Here is a 21,529-nt window from a genome sequence, read left to right as displayed (position 1 = left end):
CATCTTTAACCCCCGCAGGGGGGGGGTGGGGGGTGTTAGTTTTTTTCTTTTTTTCTTTTTTACAGTGAGCAGCCACAGGCTGCTCACTGCTTACTAGACATGCCCCTACTCGCGGTATAGCGAGTAGGGGCATATTATTTACTAATACTAAGTAATCTTTACTTAGTATTAGTAAAGTTGGCTGAAAGACCAATTTAGGTCTTTCAGCCTTTTATTAGATAGCTCCCTAATACCGTGGGAATTAGGGAGTTATCTAATTAGCGGCTGCAAGATGCAGCCGCGGCAATGAATAGGATCGGAGTTTCATTCATTAGAATGAAATTCTGATACGATCAAAGTACCGAATTGCATCCTAACACCAATGGAGAAACTCTTCTCATTCTGTTAGGATGCAATTCGGCAGTTTTGCCGGCGCTCTGTCTAAGTGACAGGACGTTCGGCAATACTGACAGGAAGCATTGTGGGAACAGGGAGGAAAGCTAGGGATCATGGGAAAATTGCTCTGACCAGCGGAAATGAAGCACACTTTGCTCATCCGCTGGTCAGAGCTGGTCAAGCGGAGGAATCCTCCATAAGGCAAAGAGTCCCTACTTTGTCTTATGATTTTAAAGAAAACTAAAGAAGACAGGAAGAAAAGAAGAACAGATCCTGAGAGAGGGGGAGAAGAGGAAGAGATTGAGGAAAGGTAAGTTCGGCATGACAGTGCCGCTTTAATATGAAAGAGGTGAATTAGACATATAGTCAAATTTCAGGTTTTGTTTACATTTTGTTTTGATCACAAGGTGTGCATTTGGCTCCGTCCTTAACCCCTTCAGGACAGGTGACGAACAAGGTCCGTCATCCTGGGGAGACCCTTAACGATGGGTGATGATCCTCGTCCATCACGCGTTAAAATTAACCCCAGATCGCCGCGAACGCTGGGTTAACGGTGCTCCGTTCTGCCTCTGTATAAGAGGCAGACCAGGAGCACCGGATTGCGCTGCCCCTGCAGCAGTGCTCGCTCTGACAAGCTGTTACCAAGACTTACCATCCGCCTCCCTGCACTTCCATGTTTTGTGTGAAGTGCAGGGAGATGGATCAGAGCTGATCTTTTCCCTGTAAAAAAATAAAGTTAAATTAAAATCCCACCCCCTCTTACCCTTATAAGTAAAAAATTAACCCCATCCCTGCCAATTGATCACTGACTACAGTGATCAATTGGCAGAGTATACATTTTACTCTATTCTTATTTTTTTTTTATTATTTAGTTACCTTTTTTTTTTAACCCCTGAGGGTCAACTTTTATTTTTTGTAACTCCCAAGGGTTAATTTTATTTTATTAATGAATTAAAAATATTGAAATGGTATATTTAGCTAGCTGGGTTGTGTGGAAGTTAGTGGGGAATTGGGGAATTTGGTGTTAGGCTAGCTAGGGGTTAACGTGAAAAAAAAGGCAGTGTTATGTAGGGTATGAATATAAATGTGATTGGTTAATGTGGTTAAGATTTATGTAATTACAATTATACAAAAATGATTTATTTATATTTTTTTCTCTCACTAATATTTGTTAACCTGGCTTACGTTAGGGTAAAACTTGTTAGTATTGGTTGGATCACGAATATATGATTAAAGATACAAGGGTAATTTGAAAATAATATTCACTAAAGCACTTTGATGAATGTTATAGATAAGAATGAAAATTAGAAGAGATGTTTTAAGACAAGAAATATAAGGCTGATGGTATATAATGCACCCTTGTCAGGGAGGAATTTTTAGACATATACCATTAGATATGGTGTTGTTTAGGGTATGAATATAAATGTGACTGGTTAATGTGGTTAAGATTTATGTAATTATAATTATATAAAATGTTTAAAAAAAAAAAAAAAAAAAGTTTCTTCTTGTGTATCCGGCCCCTCCCACCCCTCTCGTTTTAACAGGGGGTCGGGGGGAAGGAAGGAATGTGTGGGACAAAGTTTACTAAAAGGTATAGCCAGCTCCACTCCTGAAAGTCAAATCCTCTAGATGCAGATATTCTGCATTGTTTTTCGTGTCCTCCTAATGAATGGAGACAGAATTAAGGGAAGCCATTTCCCAAGATATTGGTGTGGTGTTTGATAATTCCGATCAAGGTTTTGGTTTGTTTTTCGTGTATGTTTGAAATAAATGTATGTTTTTGATGAAGAGTGGGTATGTCTTGCTTAACAAGGAAAAATTATACAGATGCTTAAACTAATGTCAATAAACACCCAGGGTTTAAATACTATTAAAAAAAGAAACAGGCTATATTACTCATTAATTGAGGGAAAGATTCAAATTTGTTTTCTACAAGAAACTCATTGGTTAAAATGCTCTCTCCAAAAATGGGGTGGTTTCAAATTTCCAATAATCAAACATGCTTCGCTTGAAATAAAGAAAAAAAGAGGAGTCGCAATAGTATTTGCAAATGATATTAAGGTGTATATAATCTACCAAGATAGTTAAGCCAGATACATTCTAATAATATGTAAAGTGGATAATAGGTTATATACGCTGGTAAACACTTGCTTACCAAATGAAAACCCAATGCTAATGTTTTCCAAACTGATGACAAAGATTCAACAGATACAAGGTTAATTAATTATAGCAGGGGATTTCAACTGTGTGTGGGATTGCAATCTTGATAAAATATCGCAGACAATACTGAAAACGGATAAAAGATCCATAAAACAATCTCAAAAATTAAGGAATATATGTAAAATGTACCATTTGTAAGACAAATGGAGATTGCAACACCCCACAGAAATTATTCCCATAGGTCGAGTGCACACGGTTCATATGCCAGATTTGATGTTTGGTTAACGCTAGCTTTATTCCGTCAGTAAAAGAAAATATGTGGTCAGATCATAGCTTCATTATAATGGAAATAGGCACACCGAAACCTCAGGTCTTTTCCACATGGAGATCAGATGATCAACTTCTCAAAAAGGTGGAATATAGAGAAGAGCTAGAAAAACTTTTAAAACTGTTCTTTGAAGAAAATAAGTCTTCAGAAATATCTGAAACAATGCTTTTGTGTACCCACAAAGTGGTAATGAGGGGATATGTAATTAAAACGAGTCCTATAGAAAGGCAAAAAAAAAAGGTAGAAATTTGGAGGAACTATATATGGCTTATTATAAAATCTCAAATTTGAACAAAAAACATCCTACTCTAGAAAGATTGGCTTCGCTTACAGAACTACAATATAAAATTAACATTAAAATTGAGGAAAAAATAAAAAACAAATTTATACTAACTCAGGTTAAATAATTATTATACAGGGAACAGAGCCAGTAAAAATCTTACAAAAAAAAACTCCAAAAGAATTAGAAATAATATTGAAAAAATCGTGGACGGGCAACAAGAATTTAGATCACCAGAACTAATTGGTAAAAATGTCAATGAATATTACAGCAATCTTTGACTTACAAACCAATGTCCGTAATAAAGAGATTAAAAAATACATTTTAAATACAAATATTCCAAAAATATCTAGTTAGTAATAAAGATCTAGAAATAATAAACAATAATAAATAATAAACGGGTGGGTTTATCTGCGAGAAGTGTTAAATTCTTTCGGTTTTAATGGCTGGATAACAAAAGTTATAACTGCCCTATATTCGTCCCCTTCAATGAGAATAGGAGTCAACATATGTGCCGGGTGGTTGGAGTTGAAAAATGGCACTAGACAGGGCTGTCCCCGCTGTTATATATTCTTTCGGTCAAACCACTCGCAATAAATATTAGAGAACAAAAATATTAAAGGATTCTATCCAAAACAAGGAGATATTAAGGTATCCATGTATGCTGACGATACATTAATTATGATTACTTCCCCAGAACAATCCCTACCAGTTTTAATTCAGGAGATCGACAAATATAGTTCGGTATCTAATTACAAAGTCCTCGGCTCTATATAAAAATATGGATAACACAAAGGTGGAAGAATTGAAAAAGGAATATAAATTTCTGTGGTCAGACCAGGAAATAAATTATTTAGGCATAATAATCTCAGCTAAGGTAGCCAACACAATGGAAAATAATGTTTTAAAATTAATAAAGTACACGAATAGAACTGGAAGCATTTAGCGATATCTTGGATGGGGAGAATTAATACTATTAACTATATTCTGCCGAAATGGTCGTACTTATTTTCAATACATCCACTAAAAATTCCAAGCAGTTGGTTAACTATGATTCAAACCAGTTTTAATCACTATATTTGGAAAAATAAGAAACAAAGATTAAATTTAAAAACTTTATCCAAAAATGCTGCTAAAGGAGGATTACATTTTCCAAATATAACACAAACATACTTTTCAAATATGAATAGACTATATATATATATTACAACAAGAAGAGCTAATGAAGGCAGAACGCTGGTTTATTATTGAAACAGAAGCAACTGGAATTAATAAGATGGGAAATATAATAATGGAGAGAAAAAGAAAGCATGGTAAAAGACCCAAAACTGTGTAAATCTATGATTCTCTCCCAAACCATTAAAGTTTGGGGGGAAATAAAAAATTCCTAGGAATTACAAAAAGTATACCAAAAACTTGTAAACTTGAAGTGTTGGAACAAAATATAGATGATCTTTCATTAAAAAAAACTGGCCAAATAAAGCTTTACGATATAATTATAAGTGAAAAGACCATCTCATTTACAGAAATTATGTACAGATTTAATATTCCAAATAAAGAATTATTTACATCCCTAAGAATAAAAAATTACCTAGACTCCAACATAATAAAATCTATGATAGAGAGTTCGATGTATGTGGAATTTTTTTTAATTACAACTCAATGAATCAAGTAACATCAAAGGCAAATCAACTCCTAGACATTTTGAATGATAATCTAAGAAAAATTATAAAAACTTGGGAGAAAGAACTAGGTTTAGAAATCACAGATAAACAATGGCAGCTATCACTTTTTTATATATAAAAATAAATATTCACTGTCTAAATTTAGTTGAATGCCATTATAAAATAATACGTTATAAAAAATTTGTGTATCCCGTTCCCCCCTTTTGTCCTGATGTTAACATTTCGAGGCCTTGCTGCTGCACAGTAGTATTGATGGTTTGAACACAGGGCTTAAATGGATCCTATAGGCCAGTGGTTCCCAACCTTTTTTGCTCTTGAGCACCCCATGGCAATCTATTTCCATAAATAGTACTCCTCATATTAGCAAAATGTGTGTTAATATAGTTGCCGTTATTTAAAATTCATATTTTTCTCATCCACGGGCTCCCTTATGCTTCTCGTCTGCTCCTTCATGCTTCTCGTCTGGTGCCATCCCCTCCCCCACTCCCCCCATGCGTCTCGTCTGGCCTCCCCCCTCTCCCCCATGCTTCTCGTCTGGTGCCGCCCCCCTCCCCCATGCCTCTTGCCTGGCCCCGCCCCTCTCGCCTGGCCCCGCCCCTCTCCCCCATGCCTCTCGCCTGGCCCCGCCCCTCTCCCCCATGCCTCTCGCCTGGCCCGCCCCTCTCCCCCCATGCCTCTCGCCTGGCCCCGCCCCTGTCCCCCATGCCTCTCTCCTGGCCCCGCCCCTCTCCCCCCATGCTTCTCGTTCTCCTCCAGTCAAGTCTGACAATAACATGACTAGCTCTGCTCTCCCTACTACGGTAAGTACTTGCTTAAAGTAATGCTTGAAGCAAGTACTTACAACAAATGCTAAGCAAAAATTGGTTTATATATGCACATTGCATAGCTACTTGAGGAAGTAGTGAATAAGAGTTTTTCAGTTTCTACTTAAAGGGACATTCCAGGCACCCAGAACACTTCTGCCCATTGGATTGGTCTGGGGGCCAACTCCCACCACCCTTAATCCTGCAAGTGTAATTATTGCAGTTTTTATAAACTCCAATAATTACCTTGCAGGGTTAAGTCCTTCTCTAGTGGCTGTCTATTAGACAGCCACGAGAGACTTCCGGCTTCTTAGAACACGAAAAGTGTTTTAAATGATGCTATGTGAGGACCTCCAGTGTAGCCGAAATCCCCTTAGGAAAGCATTGAAAAATGCTTTCCTATGGGGAGGTCTAATGCGCCTGACTCCGCGTTGAAGGGCTTTGGCGCTGAACGCAGGTAATTCACTGATGGGGTTTTAACCCCTTCAGCAACATGGAATGGGGGGTGGGAGGGAGAGGGACACTGTAGGGTCCTGCAGTTCCAGGAAAATGAATGTTTTCCTGGCACTGGAGAGTCCCTTTAAATACCTACACTTTATTTAAAGGGCAAACAAACCTTTAGTGATGTTTCATTCTTATTTCAACAGGCTGGCCTAATTGAAGCAAATGGAGAGCTCAAGGTTTTTGTAGATCAAAATCTTAGTCCAGGAAAAGGTAATGAGATCCTTTTGTTCCAAATATTCTGTTATCCTATATATTTGATATTTTGTGACAGTGTATTTTACATCCTGTATATATTTCACTCAGTCTGTAAAACCTTTATGGAGGTGTTTCGACATGTGTGGAGACACTTAATATATTAAGCTGAAAAGCCACTGGAGTTACAGAAGTTATGTGTTTTTATGTTCTGCATCATGAACATGCTTTTGTGGATCCATATTCATTAAATTGTTTGGTAAGAGCCCTAGTGAATTTTGTTTATACAATTTTAATAGGTGTTCAAGTTGAGGACTAGTGCATTTTTGTCCTTAGATTAAAGATATGAGGAATACAGATGCAGATATGAGCTAGTGCCTAATTTTAGACCAGGGGTAGGCAACATTCGTCAATCCAGATCTTATGGACTATATCTACCTTGATGCTTGTGGCTAAGTGGTGGTTGCAAAAAACAAAAACCCAGCATGGAATATAGAGCAAAATGATAGCATTAACCTACCATATGCATTTAGGTTGTGTTGATGCTTTATAGTGCTTATTAAGTCCTAAAAAGGACAAAAGTTATGTATTTAATGTTGAAAGGAAATAGCCATATCAAATGGGGCATGAACGCTTGCATGCGGGGGGGACCCAAGTAAGTGTCATTCAGTTTGATAAATTACACTTAAAAGTGGGACGGTGCCATAGAACTCCTGGCATCATAGCTACTGTAGTGGTCATGATGCCAGATCTCTCATGGAAAACATTTTCTTTTCTTGTCATTCTTGTTTTATCACCTGCTTCTCAAAAAACATATATTTAGTTTTTTTTAATTAATATGACACTATGTATGTCAGTGCTGGGGGGACAAAAAAGCCCACATTTGTGTCGGCGGTTATCCCTGACTGCATAATTTTCAATAAGCATAGATTTTGGACAATTTAGTGGTCAAATAAATGTTTTTTGGACATGCGCATTAGTTTTCATTCAGCACAAAATAGACTTGCCTTAATTAGGGACCAAATATCGTCAGTGGGAGACTGAAAAACACTCCCTTTGTGCATCCTAATTTGTACGTCCTATTTACAGGGCAGTGAGGAGCTACTCCAGTGCAATGTCATGGGTAGGCTGAAAATAAGGTTTTGGCACGTTACAAGTTTAAACGTTTCTTGTTGAAATTATTTATGCTTATGATAAATGTAGGTGTAAACGTGTATAACTTTATTCCAACAATAAAACCATAGTAAACCTAGATGTCTAAGTGACAAGGTAAAGGAGGTGCTTAATCTATATTGCATACTTTTTGTTTTAATGGACATTTTACCATATGGTATGCATATTTTACATATTACTTTAAAAAGCTTTTTATTTTATTTGTTGGCAAAGATGGTAACCGCTTTGTGTTCTCTCTCTCTCTCTCTCTCTCTCTCTCTCTCTCTCTCTCACTCTCTCTCACACACTCTCCTTCTAGGTGTAGTTTCACTATTGACCGTACATCAGTCAAATTCTGTGGGAAAACAACTCTTGCCAAAAACATTTGGGCAATCTAATGTTAATATTTCTCAACAGGTGGTAAGTGGATAATTCGTTACTATGTTTTTGCGCTATTTGAAGATGAGTGCACTCTGGAGACTGTCTGTAGTAGTAAAGTCTACTTTACTAATATAAGTCCTTGCACACAGGCTAAAAGTTGCAACTGCCGAGTGCCAGCCAGTGCTGAATTATGCAAGGCAGAAGGGGAAAAAGCTTCAATTTATTGGATTTGCATTAAAAGATCAATGTTTCAGTCCCACATCTATGACTTTCTTCAGGATCAAACACAAAATACACATGCAAACAACCAAATATATAGGCAACTGTTAAGTGAAAAAGACTCACCCAGATGTTGAGCATCGCCGGCGTTGTCCTACTGGGTCACAGGCGCCAAAATATATATTTTGTAGATTGGATAAGCCTTATTAGTCCAGTAGACAAGATGCCAAAACACCAGAGTATTGCAGTATGCAATGATACCTTTTTTATTGGACTAACCTAATATATCAAAGACAAGAGGAAACTCTTGAAAGCTTGTCTTCGAAATATTATGTTTGGCATCGTGTGTGTGTGTGTGTGTTGTTGGTTTTTTAACCATTCATTAACTGGAGCAGTCCCAGAAGATTGGAAATTAGTGAATGTTGTGCCCATTCACAAGAAAGGTAGTAGTGAGAGTCAGGCAACTATAGGCCAGTAAGCCTTACTTCAGTAGAGGAGAAAGTAATGGAAACCATGTTAAAGGATAGAATTGTTGAACATCTAAAACCACATGGATTTCAAGATCAGAGACATGGGTTTCGTTCAGGGTGATCATACCAAACTAATCTTACTGATTTTTTTGTTTTGATTGGGTAACTTAATTAATAGATCAGGGGGGTGGTGCTGTAAATATTGCTCACCTAGATTTTAATAAGGCTTTTGACACTTTTGTACATAGAAGGCTCATCAATAAACTACAATCTTAGGCATGGGTTAGGCAGTGGCTGAGTGACAGGCAACAGAGGGTTGTAGTCAGTGGAGTATATTCGAAGCAAGGTTACCTCAGGGATCTGTACTTGGACCCATTCTCTTTAATATTTTTATTAGTGAAATTGCAGAAGGTATTGATGACATAAGGTATGTCTTTTTGCTGATGATTCCAAGATATGTAACAGGGTTGATGTTCCAGGAGGGATAAGCCAAATGGCAAATGATTTAGGTATACTAGAAAAATGGTCAGAGCTGTGGCAACCGACACTTAATGTGGATAATTGCAAGATAATGCATCTTAGGCGTAAAAAACCAAGGGCAGAGGATAGAATATTTGATAGTCATAACCTCCACTTCTGAGGAAAGGAATTTAGGGGCAATTATTTCAGATAACTTAAAGGTTGGCAGACAATGTAATAGAGCAGCAGGGAATGCTTGGTTGTATTGTTAGAGGAATTAGCGGTAGAAAGATGGAAGTGCTCATGCCATTGTACAGAGCACTGGTGAGACCTCGCTTTGAATATTGTACACAGTACTGGAGACCGTATCTCCAGAAGAATATGAATACTTTCGAGAGAGTTCAGAGAAGGGCTACTAAACTGGTTCATGGATTACAGGATAGAACTTAGGAAAGGATCTTAACATGTATAGCTTGGAGGAAAGACAAAACTGGGGATGTGATAGAAACATTTAAATACGTAAAGAGGAGACTAGATGTAACGGATCGCCTGGCACCCCGACTGGGTACCTCAGTTAATGGATGCTCCTAGCGTTTCCTGAGGACTCCAAGCACTGCAGCAGACACCACAACCACCGAATCAGAGAAGCGTATAAATCCTCTCAAGCATATGAATGCTGTAGACAGTTGAATAGGAAACCATACGAATAAGTTTACACTCCTAGCAGTCAAACTGGAACAACATACAATAAATCCTCCCCCAATAATGAGACGACACTTCACTTTGAGGGTTTTTATTGCAGTTGTTACAAATACAGGTCCGCCCACAGGGAGGTATAAAACAACCACTCACACATCAGTTACATCCCACATATTCCCTCCCCTTATCCTGAGAGGAAACTCAATTATACATACAGTTAAAACATACTTTCTACCCAACTTTCATAACTCTAAAACCATACATCACATTCACATAAAAATACATATCCACAATCAATCCATTCAGGGGAACAACATATTAAAAAATGGCATGAATCAGACCAGGGGTTCAAAAATGAGTAAAGTATCTTTTAAAACCCCTGCCAGCATGGCTTTCCGGCTCAGACCGGTTTTACAGAGCCTTCTCTCCTGGAGAAGTAATCCAATTACCTCCCAGGACAGAGACAGACTCTATTGAGCACATGGGGACACAAAGACCGTAAAACACTTTAAAATACATAAAGTCCCCTTTTACACATAACACACAGACATTTCACATATCCCCAGATAGCTGGGATCTGAGCGCACAAAACTACCGAATAGCGCGCAGATCCTATTCACACAGTTCAATTGCCATGGAGCTGAAGCCTTTAACTACACGAATGGGCTCCATGGCATAGCTATCTGGGTTAACACATTCACATAAAGTCTGGTCCATAGTCCAAAGGCAAGAGGCGGGCGGGCAAGCAGACCCCTCCAAGGACACGTGGCGAGGTCGGTTTCGCCACACTATATTTTTTAAAGAAAAGCTACCACAACAAGAGGACAGTCTTAAATTAGAGGGGCAAAGGTTTAAAAATATCAGTAAGTATTACTTGACTGAGAGGGTAGTCGATGCATGGAATAGCCTTCTAGCTGAAGTGGTAGAGGTTAACACAGTGAATTGGTTTAAGCATGCGTGGGATAGGCATAAGGCTATCCTAGTTAGAAGATAAGCCTAGGTATTGGGCTGACTAGATGGGCCGAATGGTTTTCGTCTGCCGTCACATTCTATATAAATACTCGGTTCTCATTCTGTCAAAAGAGCAATTCAGACGTAAACCCCATGCTTTGTCTAGAGGAGTATCCTCTACACTTCACTGACGAGGCCCAAACAAGGCTGTAAATATTTTCTAGGCTATGTTTCCAGAGTTTTAGATCTGGACCACCCTTATGGGTGGGGATCAATATGATATGCAAAAAGTATAGGTTCTCTTTGTAATTGCGCGAGTGAGCAAAAACCTTTGAGACTATTGGAGACTTATCGGATGGCAAACTATTGAGGTCTCTCTGAACTTTTACCTATATTTTCTGTTTTAGCCTGTATATCAACCCACAGCAAGGTCTGCAAATGTTGTTCAAACTTGCCTTCATTAACCCATTTCCTATCTAACCTAGTTCTCGGATTTTCATGCCGATATATTAACTAACTTTTTTTTTATTTTATTCTTCTCAAAGGCATGTAGACTGACCAAATGCTGGTTTTAATTTTCTCAGTTTGTTCCTTGGACACCTTGGGGGCGTTTTGAGATCCATTTTTGCCCCAATATTGGCTCATCATTTCATTTTTATGCACTATATGTCTGTTCAAGCGTAATTCACCTTTTTCATATTACGTGTAACCACACTTATCATATATCATTTTGTTCAGGAGAAACAGAGCTCTAATGTCACATCAAATATTAATATATTAAACATAATTAAATATGAAATTTGCACTGGTGCACCAACAAGTGTTAAAACTTCCTGATTATTTAGGGCAGGGGTAGTCAACCTTTTAGCAGCACTGTGCCGAAATAGAATTGTGATGTCCTATATTTTTAAATTGAGGTGTGTATGTTGCCGTATTCTGCGTGTTATTTTTACTGCAGTTGCTTTGTATCGTTGTATTTGTGCGTACATGTTCAGTTTGTGGTATCGTGAATGTGCAATTGTGTGTGTGTGTGTGTGGGGATATGTCACTGTGGGCTGCTCTACTCCATTGTGGATTCCCATTCACAAGTGCTGGAATGAAGTGATTTGAGATTACTTCCTCTATGTGCTGCAATACATAAATTGAGGATATTCCTTCACCACCTTTTCGTATTGGCAGATATCTGAAGTTTCATTGGGACTCCTGATAGGCCAGAGCCTGTTTGACTCTTGTAGCCTTGAGTGCTGTGCAAAGACTCCTCGACTGTCTTGCATGGCACACGTGCCATAAGTTGCCTACCCCTAATCTAGGGGGGTAACATCTGGACTGCACATCCAGTGGTTGATGATCATAGTAATGGCTCTCTAGCGGTACCTGCTCAGTGGGTCATAGTGCAGACTGTAAATCCTAGAGATATGCTGCTTTAGATATATGGATCATTGGAGTAGCCTTTAGTTTCTCCCTGTATTGGTAGCTTTTTCTACATTTGAGGATCTCTTGGAACACTTGATTAGCTCATTGCACTTTCAAGATTTCCCCTATATGCTGATTTTTCTGTCTCTGACCGTTTTCTGATTCAGCACAGCTGAATCACATCGATTTTCAAACTATCTGAGGCTTTTTATTCTAGAGATACTCTGCTGCTGCATTGTGGCTCAAAACCTAATGACTTCTTCCTTGAAACTTGTAGGACTGGTGTTGGTGCCCTTTGACAAGGTGATTTTTGCAAAAAATTGTCTTAAACCTCTCAAATGGTCTTTACTTCAGTGGTTTGGAAACCATAAGAATCTGGATTTAGTTTGACTCCGTAGGCTTCATTTTTGGTAGTGAGTAACTAACCTGTCTACCATCAGATTGTATTTTTCACAGGCATTGTGGTGATGTATTTATCAAGGTATTGTAATGGTGGATCAACTCCCGTGCCCAATCAATGTCCAGAATATCAGTGATACAGTTCTAGTAGTTCCATGCAATTTGAGATTTATCTTTTATTTTTATTTTTTTTACTCTTTGCTTTTTTAAAACTTGTCTGACTGCCTGGATGCAGCAGGTACTTTATTTTATTTTTTTCCCTACTTCAATCTGGTATCACCATTGTGGCCTTGGCACACTTGGTATTCTCATTATGTTGACATGCTTATAGTCTACTAGAATTTACTCCGCTTGTTCATGTAGACCCTTCTACAGCTTCTTTTGTTCACACCAGCCTTCAGGCTATTTTATTAGCTAGGCATATTTATGCCACAAAGTCACTGATGTGTTGCCAGAATTTTGAAAAAAAGTAAGGGTTTTTTTTTTTCTCCCCCAAATAATTTGTACTCGCATTCTAGATGTTAAGACGTTTTTCTTTATCTTGTGTTCAGATTTGTTTGTCTTCTCTTGGAATATAAGCTTGGTACCAGGGTGGGTTTATTTTTAAATTGTTAGTCATGGATTTTAATTGTAAACTCTCATTCTTGCTGGTTGTTAGAATCTTTAATATTTGTAGCTAGAGTAAAATCTGTTTTAAATATATATTTTTTGTATACCATTAGATATATACGCTGAACAAAATTATAAATGCAATACTTTGTTTTTGCCCCCATTTTTCATGAGCTGAACTCAAACATCTAAGACTTTTTCTATATACACAAAAGGCCTATTTCTCTCAAATATTGTTCACAAATCTGTCTAAATCTGTGTTAGTGAGCACTTCTCCTTTGCTGTGATAATCCATCCACTTCACAGGTGTGGCATATAAAGATGCTGATTAGACAGCATGATTATTGGAAAGGTGTGCCTTAGGCTGGCCACAATAAAAGGCCTCTCTAAAATGTGCAGTTTTATCAGGCAGCACGATGCCACAGATGTCGCAAGTTTTGAGGGAGCGTGTGCAATTGGCATTCTGACTGCAGGAATGTCCACCAGAGCTGTTGCCTGTGAATTTAATGTTCATTTCTCTACCATAAGCAGTCTCCAAAGGCGTTTCAGAGAATTTGGCAGTACATCCAACTGGCCTCACAACCGCAGACCACGTGTAACCACACCAGCCCAGGACCTCCACATCCAGCATCTTCACCTCCAAGATCGTCTGAGACCAGCCACCTGGAGAGCTGCTGCAACAATCGGTTTGCATAACCAAATGATTTCTGCACAAACCATCAGAAGCTGTCTCAGGGAAGCTAATCTGCATGCTCGTCGTCCTCATCGGCGTTTCGACCTGACTACAGTTCGTCGTCGTAACCGACTTGAGTAGGCAAATGCTCACATTCGATGGAGTCTGCCACTTTGGAGAGGTATTCTCTTCACGCATGAATCCCGGTTTTCACTGTACAGGGCAGATGGCAGACAGCGTGTATGGCGTCGTGTAGGTGAGAGGTTTGTGGATGTCAACGTTGTGGAACATGGTAGCGGTGCGGTCTGTTACGGGCAGGCGTATGTTAAGGCGTTGTGGACAACGAACACAGGCAGGGCCGGACTGGGAAAAAAATTAGGCCCGGGCATTTTTCAATCAGAGCGGCCCCCTAAGAAGGGGGCAGGGCCAGAGAGGGTGTGTTTTGTCATCACTAATGACAAGCACGCCCCCCTCAAAGTGAGCATGTTGGTTTCAATGCGCAGAGCCCCGCTAAAGAGCTCTAGCATTAGAAAAAGGCCCTGAATTTGTTCTGCGCAGCGCAAGCAAATTTAATAACATGCTTGCACTGAGTTGGCTTTTAAATTGTCTCTGGTGTCTCCACAAGTGGGATACCAGAGGACAAAAGGGCCAGGAAAGTGTATGGTGCATGTGTTTGGAGCCTGCTTGTGGGATTGCTTGTGTGTAGAGTGTGGTGTGGTATTGTGTAAATAGGTCAATTTCATTTGTGTTTGTGGTGTAATATGTGTGGCTAGGGGCTGTACAGAGTGTGTGTATATGGGGCATACATAGTGTTATAGGGGATGTAGCGAGTGTGTGAATACGGGCTGTAGTGTGTGTGTATAGGTGACGTAGTGTGTGTAGGGGTTGTAGAGAGGGTGTGTTTAGAGAATGTAGTATGTGTTTGCTGACAAGAAATGTAGTGTGTGTTTAGGTGGTGCAGTGTGTGTGTGTGTAGGAGATCTAGTGTGTAAAGGACCCAGAGTGTGTATAGGAGATTGTGTGTGTGTGTGTGTGTGTGTGTGTGTGTGTGTGTAGAGGATTAAGAGTGCATATAGGGTAAGGGATCTAGCGTGTATCTGGAGTGTAATGTATGTAGTTGTGCTGTGTGAGGGGTGCTGTAGTCTGTGTGTGTGTGTGTATATATATATATATATTTTATATATATATATATATTTATATGGAAGTATTGTATGTGTGAGGGGCGCAGTGTGTGTGTATGTAAGAGGGGTGCTGTGTGTGAAGGTGTTTTTATCTGCCGTCACATTCTAGGTTTCTAATTTTCTTTGTCTTTTAACTCACTGAGGGTTATTTTATATATTATGTCTGTCTGGGGGTGCTGTGTGTGTCTGGGGGTGCTGTGTGTGTCTGGGGCTGCTGTGTGGGTCTGGGGCTGCTGTGTGGGTCTGGGGCTGCTGTGTGGGTCTGGGGCTGCTGTGTGGGTCTGGGGCTGCTGTGTGGGTCTGGGGGTGCTGTGTTTGTCTGGGGGTGCTGTGTTTGTGAGTGTGAATGTATTTATTTAAATTTAAATATATTTTTTTATTATAAAAAATAAAAAATAGAAAAAATATTATATTATATTCCCCCCCTCCCTTCTTACCTTTAGCCTGGGAGGGGGGGTGCCATGCTGCCATGGAGGGGGGCTGTGCTGCCATGCTTCCTTCCCTGGTGGTCCAGTGGTGAGAGTTCACTCTCGCGAGATCTGAGTTACCGCGGCAACGCTCAGACCTCGCGAGAGGACCCGGCGGAGCTGCTGGCTAGAGCTCCGCCGGTCCTCTCCTCCCTCCCACGCCGGCGGCCGCATCTTAGTGTCTCTGGGCCGGTGAGGGAGATCTTTGATCTCCCCACTGGCCCCCCATGGAGGCACTATGCAGGGCCGGCACACTGATAGCGCTGGCCCTCCAGGGGCTGGCAGGGGAGATTCTGTGATCTCCCCTGCCGGCCTCGGCTCCATGGCCATCGTGGCCCACCGGGCATTTGCCCGGTATGCCCAATGGCCAGTCCGGGCCTGAACACAGGTGTGTTTTATTGATGGCATTTTAAATGCCCAGAGATACCGCGATGAGATCCTGAGGCCCATTGTTGTCATTCATCCATGACCACCACCTCATGTTGAAGCATGATAATGCATGGCCCCGTGTTGCAAGGATCTGTACACAATTCCTGGAAGCTGAAAACATTCCAGTTCTTGCATGGCCAGCATACTCACCGGACATGTCACCCAATGAGCATGTTTGGGATGCGCTGGATTGGCGTATACAACAGTTTTCCAGATCCTGCCAATGTCCAGCAACTTCGCACAGCCATTAAAGAGGAGTGAACCAATATTCCACAGGACACAGTCAACAACCTGATCAACTCTATGCGAAGGAGAAGTGTTGCACTGCGTGAGGCAAATGGTGGTGCGGACCTCTCCAGTAAAACTGCACATTTTAGAGTGCCTTTTTATTGTGGCCAGCCTAAGGCACACCTTTGCAATCATCATGCTGTCTAATCAGCATCTTTATATGCCACACCTGTGAGGTGGATGGATTATCTCGGCAAAGAAGTGCTCACTAACACAGATTTAGACAGATTTGTGAACAATATTTGAGAGAAATGGGCCTTTTGTGTACATAGAAAAAGTCTTAGATGTTTGAGTTCAGCTCATGAAAAATGGGGGCAAAAATGTGTGTTGCGATTTATAATTATTTTGTTCAGTGTGTGTGTATAAATAGTAAATATATCAAATGCCTTTTACTGGGCAAATCCCTCTCCTTTGATTCTCTGTTTAACAGGTCTGCCTGTAGCTAAAGACAGATTCCTGGCATAAGTAGTTTGATAGGTGCAGTTCCTCTGTTCACTTAGGACAGGGCTCGACAAGTCCCAGGCACCAGGTCCGCCACAGCTACTAGAAATTTTGCCCTGGCGCCTGGGATTTGGCAGCTCTTTAGTTAATGTGACTGAGGGAACTCTGAAGGTCCTGCTTGCCGGAGTATTCTAGGCGGCGCGCGAGGGAGCAGTAATATTTCTGCAGCACCGCTCTTCTCCCTTGCACTGTGTAATGATGCCGGGAGCTGGAATATGACGTCACTCCGACCCCGGCATCATTACAAAGAGCGTGCAAGGAGCAGAGAGGAGCTGCAGGAATATTACTGCTCCTTCGCACACAGGAAGAGAGCAATCACCACTGAACCCCGGGGAAAGATCCACTCAGCTCTCCCAAAGGTAGGGAGGCAGAATGGGTTTCAATAAAAACGAGTGTGTGTGCCTTTGTGCGCGCACGCATTTAGGTACCTGCACCCACCGATCGCATGAGGAAGATATTTTTTTATATTTTTTCCACCACACACCGTGCTAGTTTCGCCATGGCTGGGATTATCAATCTTTATGATCTCCGCTTAGCCAATGCTTTCCCTTAGGAAAGCATTGGGAGGATTTTGTGCATGCGCAGCAAATGTGCAAATCTGCATCTCCTCATAGAGATGCATTAAATTAATGAATATCTATTAGGAACATTCAGTGCCTCTATGCAAAGCTTGGCGACACTGAACATTGGTGCTGCATGTGGTGGAGCAGCGGCCCAGGACTCTCTAGTGGCCATGACTGTCACTAGAGGTGTTACTAAGCAGCAATGTTAAAACTGCCTTTTCGCTGAAAAGGCAGTGTTTACACTGAAAAGCCTGCAGGGACAGACTATAGACACCAGAATAACTACATCAAGCTGCAGTGGTTCTGGTGACTATAGTGTCCTTTTAAGAATTTCATTTTTCTTGTTGAAAATGACTGGCTCCTAGATACCAAACAAATTTGTCAAGCCCTGACTTAGGAGTGTGGAACTGCTCTGTAAACGGTTTGCAGCTGGCAAAGCCAATCTGGAAGCAAAGTTTCCAGCTAGCTGATGGACAGAAGCCGAAGGTGGAGTTACAGCTCAGAAAGAGCTCAGCGACGAATAAATCTCATAACTGGCAGCGTTTCAAACACTGCACAAAGTGGGGGTCCTTCCACCATAACACAGTCAGCAAGCTTATGGTCCTTCGAGTTACCGTTTAAAATTTCTTCCACCAGACAGTGTTCCTGAAAATGATTTGGTTAACAATGGATGGATGTTGGGTTTTTAACAGATGTGAAAATATGAACATATGATTTTAATCCTTTTAACTGTACACCAGCATTACATGTTTAAAATGTATTTTTGTTTTACTTTACATTCACTGATCTGTAAATGTTATTGTTGGGTACATTTCTTAGTTACATTTTTAGGATATCATGAAGTTCCCTGCCAGTATAAGTCCTTGAATTCTCATTAATAGATTCAGTCAAATAATACATTTCACTCCAAAGTGGATTTTAAAAGATGCTTATCAAATTGTTACAAATTGTGTCCTAGCTGTGTGCACATTTGTATTTTTTGGATGATTGAGAGGCTTGGTTATTCTGGTTTGGGCAGTTAACATTGAAAGAGGTCACTAGGACTTAGCACAGATCATGATAAAAAAAAATCCTCTCTCAGCAACTAATAGGGTCATGGTAAGTAGTGCTTTTATCCAGTTAAGGAGGAGAACGAAAGGATAGGTAGCTTAAAATAACTCATATTATCTTCTATGAATCTGCTACCTTTTAACCTTGGTGTCCAACAATTTAGTGTTTGTTGCTTCTGTGTTTTTTTTTCTTTTTTAATGTATTTATTTTCAAGTAACCTGTATACTAGTATTTTCTAATTTATTTGTTTGATAATGAACTATGCTCTTGCTTCAAATTCAGAGCTGGTTGTCTTTATGTATTTAAGTGTCTAAATGTTTGTACAAAGACTTGATAATTTTTGTAGAATGTTATGTAGAAGAGGCAGCAAAACCTACTTAATATATGCATCACAGCCTTTTGATATTGCTTAAAACTGTATATTTTATGTGCCACCGTTTTTAGAAAACAGGCACTTTAAACATGGAAATGGCGTTTTCGAGTTTTACTCCCTCTGCCTCTTCAAGGAGCCTCTCATCCTGAAGTAGGAGGACTTACTTTATCCCATAAACCACTGTCTATCAGAGGATTGTGGTAGATATAATTCTGAAACTGCTGAATATGCTTGTGATTGCCATATCATTAGGTTAACTGCTCCATTCATAATCACTAAGCATATTTGTAATAATTCACTCTTTCAGGAGTTATTCTGGTATTTCGAAAGCACCATTAACCATTTATCAACTTGATATACTCCTGTCATTTATTTACAGATTACTGGTTATTTTGGTTACCAGAGGAGTTATGTAATCCAATATTATCAATTTTCCATACTTTTAATCTAATTTTTAATGCAATTTTTTTTGGTCATATAATGCAGGTTATTGGGACACCACAACGACAATCTGCACCCAGTACTATCTTATTAGGAAGTCCCCATACTCCAAACACGCACTTTGTATCGCAGAACCAAGCCACAGACTCCTCACCATGGTCAGCAGGGTAAGCAAGCTTGGATGAATCACTGCAGAAAATATCTTTATTAGATCAATTCTGGCGCAAGACGCTAAATGTGGAGCAATGACAAGTGACTTTCCACTGCTTTCTGTGATTGTGCCACATTTTGCACATTTATATAGTGCTGACCTATTCTGCAGCATTTTCCGATTACTCATTTTATAACTTAAGAGCTCAGTGTGTTTCAAATTAACTCAGTGTACCACATGCACATTACGAACAGCAAATGCAGGCTTTAATAGGAATTTTTTTTGGTTTTTAAAGTTGTAATTAAAACATGAAAATTGAGCCAACTGACTTGCTCACTTTTATTGTCAGAAGGGAATTCCAAAGTATCAATCTCTTTACTAAGGATTTACCAATAAATTTAGATTTTTAGCTCATTAAGGACAAATGATGTTTTATACCATCTTAACAATATTTTCTTTCAAGCTATACATGAAGTATCCAATCCGCTATAGCTTAACCCCTTAAGGAAGAAGCCAATTGTAAAAGTTCTAATCAAAACAAAACTGGAATTTGAGCTATATGTATATTCAATCATATTTTGTCTATTTTATATTAAGTGCACCCACACTTATTACCGTATATACTCGAGTATAAGCCGACCCGAATATAAGCCGAGGCCCCTAATTTTATCCAAAAAAACTGGGAAAACGTATTGACTCGAGTATAAGACTAGGGTGGGAAATGCAGCAGCTACTGGTAAATTTCTAAATAAAATTAGATCCTAAAAAAAATATATTAATTGAATATTTATTTACAGTGTGTGTATAATGAATGCAGTGTGTGCGTATGTGTGTGTGTGTATGAGTGCAGCGTGTGTGTATGAGTGCAGCGTGTGTGTATGAGTGCAGCGTGTGTGTATGAGTGCAGCGTGTGTGTATGAGTGCAGCGTGTGTGTGCATGAGTGCAGCGTGTGTGTGCATGAGTGCAGCGTGTGTGTGCATGAGTGCAGCGTGTGTGTGCATGAGTGCAGCGTGTGTGTGCATGAGTGCAGCGTGTGTGTGCATGAGTGCAGCGTGTGTGTGCATGAGTGCAGCGTGTGTGTGCATGAGTGCAGCGTGTGTGTGCATGAGTGCAGCGTGTGTGTGCATGAGTGCAGCGTGTGTGTGCATGAGTGCAGCGTGTGTGTGCATGAGTGCAGCGTGTGTGTGCATGAGTGCAGCGTGTGTGTGCATGAGTGCAGCGTGTGTGTGCATGAGTGCAGCGTGTGTGTGCATGAGTGCAGCGTGTGTGTGCATGAGTGCAGCGTGTGTGTGCATGAGTGCAGCGTGTGTGTGCATGAGTGCAGTGTGTGAATGCAGTGTGTGCAGGGCCGGTGCAAGGATATTTGCCGCCGTAGGCAAAACATTTTTTGCCGCCCCCTCCCCCCCCATATGTCCTGACTTCCCCTCCTCCTCCCTCAGTGGTCCTTACCTCCCCACCCCCGTGTTCCTTCACCCCCCCCCCCAGTGGTCCTGACTCACCCCTCCCCTAGTGGTCCTTACCCTCCCCTCCCCTAGTGGTCCTTACTTCCTCCTCCCCTCCCATAGTGGTCCTTATCCCACCCCCTCCCTCTCATAGTGGTCTTTATCCCCCTTATCCCTCCCATAGTGTTCCTTATCCCTGTCCCTTCACATCCCTCCCATAGTGGTACCTATACCCTCCCCCTCCCTCCCCATGTGCGTCCTTCCTCCCATAGTGGTCTTACCCCTTCTCCCATAGTGGTCCTTATCCCCCCTCCCTCCCATAGTGGTCCTTATACCCCCCCTCCTCCTCCCATAGTGGTCCTTATCCCCCCTCCCTCCCATAGTGGTCCTTATCCCCCCTCCCTCCCATAGTGGTCCTTATCCCCCCCTCCCTCCCATAGTGGTCCTTATCCCCCCCTCCCTCCCATAGTGGTCCTTATCCCCCCCTCCCTCCCATAGTGGTCCTTATACCCCCCCCTCCTTCCCATAGTGGTCCTTATACCCCCCTCCCTCCCATAGTGGTCCTTATACCCCCCCTCCCTCCCATAGTGGTCCTTATACCCCCCCTCCCTCCAATAGTGGTCCTTATACCCCCCCTCCCTCCAATAGTGGTCCTTATCCCCCCCTCCCTCCCATAGTGGTCCTTATCCTCCCTCCCATAGTGGTCCTTATCCCCCCCCTCCCTCCCATAGTGGTCCTTATACCCCCCTCCCTCCAATAGTGGTCCTTATCCCCCCCCCTCCCTCCCATAGTGGTCCTTATCCCCCCCCTCCCTCCCATAGTGGTCCTTATCCCCCCCCTCCCTCCCATAGTGGTCCTTATCCCCCCCCCCTCCCTCCCATAGTGGTCCT

At 41.1% G+C, this 21,529-nt stretch overlaps 1 protein-coding gene across 2 annotated transcripts in view; it reads left to right on the top strand.

Moving 5' to 3' along the window:
* TFDP1 (transcription factor Dp-1) overlaps positions 1–21,529 on the top strand; it is a 61,288-nt gene that overhangs the window by 20,067 nt on the left and 19,692 nt on the right. For both annotated transcript variants that reach the window (XM_063459588.1, XM_063459594.1), the window contains exons 3-5: positions 6,279–6,345; positions 7,799–7,899; positions 19,091–19,212. In XM_063459588.1, coding sequence (XP_063315658.1) covers positions 6,279–6,345; positions 7,799–7,899; positions 19,091–19,212 — 290 coding nt within the window. The remainder of the gene's footprint in view (positions 1–6,278; positions 6,346–7,798; positions 7,900–19,090; positions 19,213–21,529) is intronic.

The sequence above is a fragment of the Pelobates fuscus genome, chromosome 1 (genome assembly GCF_036172605.1).
Source record: "Pelobates fuscus isolate aPelFus1 chromosome 1, aPelFus1.pri, whole genome shotgun sequence".
Lineage (NCBI taxonomy): Eukaryota > Metazoa > Chordata > Amphibia > Anura > Pelobatidae > Pelobates > Pelobates fuscus.
Note: the sequence above shows the minus strand (reverse complement) of the source record. Positions and strands in the feature narration are given on the sequence as shown.